Genomic DNA, 4303 nt, shown 5'->3' on the forward strand with positions numbered 1-4303 from the left:
TCCTTCTGCCTCAGCCTTCTGAGTAGCTGGAACTACAGGCGCACACTACCACACCCGGCTCATTTTTGATTTATTGTGGAGATGAGGTCTTGCCAAGTTGCCCAGGCGGGTCTCGAGCCCGCTGGCTCAGGCAATCCTCTCACCTTGACCTCCCAAAGTGTTGGGATTATAGGCGTGAGCCATCGTGCTGGCCTTAAAAAAAATTTTTTTTTTTAGGGTTGTTGTCTCCATGTTGCCTAGGCTGGTCTCAAAGTCCTGGGCTCAAGCAGTCCTCTCTCCTTGACTTCCCAAAGTGTGTGAGCCACTGAGCCCAGCCCTCCCCTCCTTTTCCTTTCCTCCTTTTTTCCTTCCTCCCTTCCCTCTCTCCCCTCCTTCCTTTCTTTTTTTTCTTGAGGTAGAATCTCACTTCATTGCCCAGGCTGGAGTGCAGTGGCATGCTCATGGCCACCCCAGTGTCAACCTGCTGGGCTTAGGCGGTCCTTCCGCTTCAGCCTTCCAAGTAGCTGGAACTACAGGCATGCGCTACCACGCCTGGCTAATTTTTTATTTATTATGGAGACGAGGTCTCATCAAATTGCCCGGGCTGGTCTTGAACCTGCAGGCTCAGGGAATCCACTCACATTAATCTCCCAAAGTGCTAGGATTACAGGCTAAGCCACTAAGCCCCTTCCTTTCTCTCTTTCCTTTTTTAGACAAGGTCTCCTTGTGTTGTTCAGGTTGGTCTCCAACTCCTGGACTCGAGATCCTCCTGTCTCAGCTTCCCAAAGTGCTGGCATTACAGGCGCAAACCACCACCTTGGTTGCCAGCTATGCTGTCTTTGACTTCTAACTCTACCCAATTGTTTTTTTTTTGTTTGTTTGAGTCAGAGTCTTACTCTGTTGCCTAGGCTGGAGTGCAGTGGTACCATCATGGCTCATGGCAACCAAATGTTTAAAAAAAAAAAAGTAAAACAGAGATGCTGGCATTTAGAAGGAAGAGGCTGTTAGAAGTAGATCAACTGCCAGGTGCAGTGGCTTACACCTGTAATCCCACCAATTATGGAGGCTGAGGAAGGAAGATCTTTTCAACCCAGGAGTTCCAGGCTGTATTGAGCTATGATTGCATTACTGCACTCCAGCCTGGGCAACAGAGCAAGACCTCAACTCAAAAAAAAAAAAAAAAAAAATTAGCTGGGTGTGGTGGTGTGTGTCTGTAGTCCTTGGTACTGGTGGGGGGCCTGAGGTGGGAGAACAGCTTGAGCCCAGGAGGTTGAGGTTACAGTGAGCTATGATTATCCCACTGCACTCCAGCCTGTGTGACAGGGCAAGACTGCATCTGGGGGGAGAGAGAGAGAGAGAGAGAGAGAGAGAGAGAGAGAGAGAGAGAGAGAGAAAGTAAGTAAGCAGGAACTACAATGAACAGACACTGAAATAGTGGTTTTGGGGCCATCTAATGATGGATAACCCAGCACCTTTTTTGTTTTTTGAGTTGGAGTCTCACTCTGTTAACCAGGCTGGAGTGCAGTGGCATGCCCATGGCCACCACAGCCTCGACCTGCTGGGTTCAGGTGATCCTTCCGCCTCGGCCTTCCAAGTAGCTGGAAATACAGACGTACGCCACCACACCCAGCTGATTTTTTTTTTTTAATTGTAGAGATGAATTCTCACCAAGTTGCCCAGGTTGGTCTTAAAACGTGAGCTCAGGCAATCCTCTCACCTCAACCTCCCAGAGTGCTGGGATTATAGGCATGAGCCACCACGCCTGGGCAAGATGATCAGCTTCTATTCGTTTATAATCTGCATGTCAAGCTCATTCACTGGCAATCTTGCCCTCTTTGCAGATGAGGCTCTGAGAGATGGGATTTCTCTATTACTCACTGGGTAGGGCTCTGGCCCTGCCAGGCAGATGCAGGGGCCTTCCCTCACCTGGCAGGTATCTCTGCGGCCCTCCGGGTAGCCAGCACACAGCATCCCTGGCAACAGCTGAAGAGTGAGATTGAAGGGGCCTGGCCGGCTGTAGAAACACTGACAAGCAGCCTCGCTCAGCAGCCTCAGCTCCACCTCCTGTAGCACCCAGGGGAGAGGCAGAGGGTCTGGGGCAGAACCAGAGAGCAGATGCTGTGAGGCAGGTATGGGGCCCCCAGTTTCCAGGGCTCAGCTTTGTCCCCTCCAGCTGCCTTCTGGACATCTCCATCTAGATGCCTGATAGCATCTCAGCTCATCACATCCTCCGCATCTCCTCCTGTTCCTATTTGTTCTTACTACAGCCTCAACTCCGGAAAGATCCCATCAAGCCCCCAGTGAGAGCTGCCAATCATGGTTGTGCAGGCTGTGTACTTCAAAATGGTCCCCAACCAACAAAGGATATACGTAGAGACTAAAATCATTAAGTTCTGAGTCCTCACATGGAGTTGTGTTGGTCCAGAGAGGGCATCCTTTTCACAAAGATGCCATACAGACTAAATGTGGTCCTGTCCTGAGGTGCCAAGCATGGAATCTGGGTGTCATCCCAGACACCTCTCTCAACTCTACTTCCCTAATCAGTTCCCAAGTCGTGAAAACATCTCATTTGTGACTTCTTGGCATTCTCACTGTAACTACCCTGGTTCGGGCAGCATAACCTTGGGCCTGGATAACTGACCGACCTTCTGATCGGTCTGTTTCCCAGCCAAGCCTTTACTTGCTGCTGCCAGAGGAATGTTTCTCAAACTGGGCTCTGATCTTACCAAGAACAATAAATGGAACCCACTTTCTCAACGTGGGGCCACAGCCCTATCCTGCTTATGATGGAAACAAAGCCTCAGGCTTCTAGAAAGGGGTGGGGAAAAGCCCAGGGAACTCCTTTCTTACCCACTCAGAATCCTGAGAGGTCAGATGATGTCTGAGGCTGTACTTGGGGCCTAACCAGGGAAGTTTGGAGGTTTGCCTGGGAACCCCTGGAGCTGGCAGGGTGCTCTGGCCTTCAGTAGGGCCTTAAGGCCTCTGCCCCCTTCACTCCAGCCTGGCATCGTTGCCCTTCTCCATCTAACAGACCTCACCTGGTCCCCAGGGTGGCCTCTATCTCCCCTCACATTCCTGAAATACATCCTCTCTTCACAAAACCTCTCTCACAATATCCCACTCTGGGTGCCCATTGTCAGGATGGCCTGGCCATGTCCACACAGACTTCCTAGGGGCTCACAGTCACTTTTGCTTGTCCCTTCCTGCCCTGATGGGACCCCTGCAAGCAGAGGCTGTGGCATCTCCTCCTGCAGAACCTTCCCATGGGGTGTGGGGTGTTGCTAACCATGGTAAGGTCGCTTTGGATGATAGGGATGAAGGGAAAGGAAAAGTGGCCTATTTCCCCCACCTCTTCAAAAATAGTGTGTTTATTTATTGACTTTTTTTTTGCCTGTCTACCTACTAGAATGCAAGCTCTGGGAAGGCAGAATTTTTTTCTTTTTACATTCACTGGTGTTATCTCTAATGCTTAACGCATGTCTGGCACATAGGAGGTGCTCAAGAAATAGCTTGAGCAAAAGAGTGATGGAATGAATAAGGGTGAGTAGGGAGAAGACAGGAGCAGGGAGTAGAGTGGGGGTGGATAGAATGGGAGGAAGAAGGACGGGAGGAAAGACAAACTAGCCAGGTGCTGTGCTTTGGTACTTTTACACAGATCACCTAAGGTAAAAACATCTAAAACCCTTTAGTTATTGCTATGCCAGGTACCGTGCTATCAACTTTAGATGGATTTTCTTATTTAATCTACCCAACAAGCCCATGAAGTGGGCACTCGTTTTTCTCTCATTTTACAGTAGAAGAGGGAATGAGCTGGAGCTTGGATGAGAACCCTAATCGGATCCTACATCCAGGAAAGAAAAAGACGGAAGGAATGGTGAAGACTTGGGGGTGTGTGGGGATGATTCAGTAGTCTTAATCTGAGAACCCCTGGGGAGGACGACAGGTGCCGAGAGGTGCGGGATTTGCCCGCTTCCCGGCGGAAATCCACCCTCCCAGGCTCGGCCTGAGGCCCCGCCCCCCGAGGGCTCGCCCACGGACCCCGCCTCCCGAGGCCCCGCCCCCGACGCCCTCCCCAGGTTGGAGCCCCGCCTGGAGGACCCGCCCCGCCGCCCCGCCGCCCCGCCCCGAGGACGCCCCTGGGGCTCCGCTCCCCCCTCGCCGCGCCTGCCGCTCACCCGCCTCCTGGACGTCGCCCCAGCCGGTGGCCCAGCAGGCGGTGCCGTGAGCGAAGCGGTGCGAGGCGCGGGGCAGGCAGACGGGCCGCACGGCGGGACCCAGCCTGGCGGGCGAGGCCAGGCGCAGCAGGGCCACGTCGGCGCCCAGT

At 52.7% G+C, this 4303-nt stretch overlaps 1 protein-coding gene across 3 annotated transcripts in view; it reads right to left on the minus strand.

Annotated features, from left to right (window-relative positions):
* PRSS36 (protease, serine 36) overlaps positions 1–4303 on the minus strand; it is an 11254-nt gene that overhangs the window by 5064 nt on the left and 1887 nt on the right. For all 3 annotated transcript variants that reach the window (XM_021714451.1, XM_008062056.2, XM_021714452.1), the window contains exons 5-6: positions 4155–4303; positions 1906–2072 (exon numbers count right to left, since the gene is read on the minus strand). The exon at positions 4155–4303 is cut by the window's right edge and continues 99 nt beyond it. In XM_021714451.1, the coding sequence (XP_021570126.1) occupies positions 1906–2072; positions 4155–4303 (316 nt within the window). The remainder of the gene's footprint in view (positions 1–1905; positions 2073–4154) is intronic.

Source organism: Carlito syrichta, unplaced genomic scaffold (genome assembly GCF_000164805.1).
Source record: "Carlito syrichta isolate Samal-C Ts95f unplaced genomic scaffold, Tarsius_syrichta-2.0.1 Scaffold305649, whole genome shotgun sequence".
In the NCBI taxonomy this organism is placed as follows: Eukaryota; Metazoa; Chordata; class Mammalia; order Primates; family Tarsiidae; genus Carlito; species Carlito syrichta.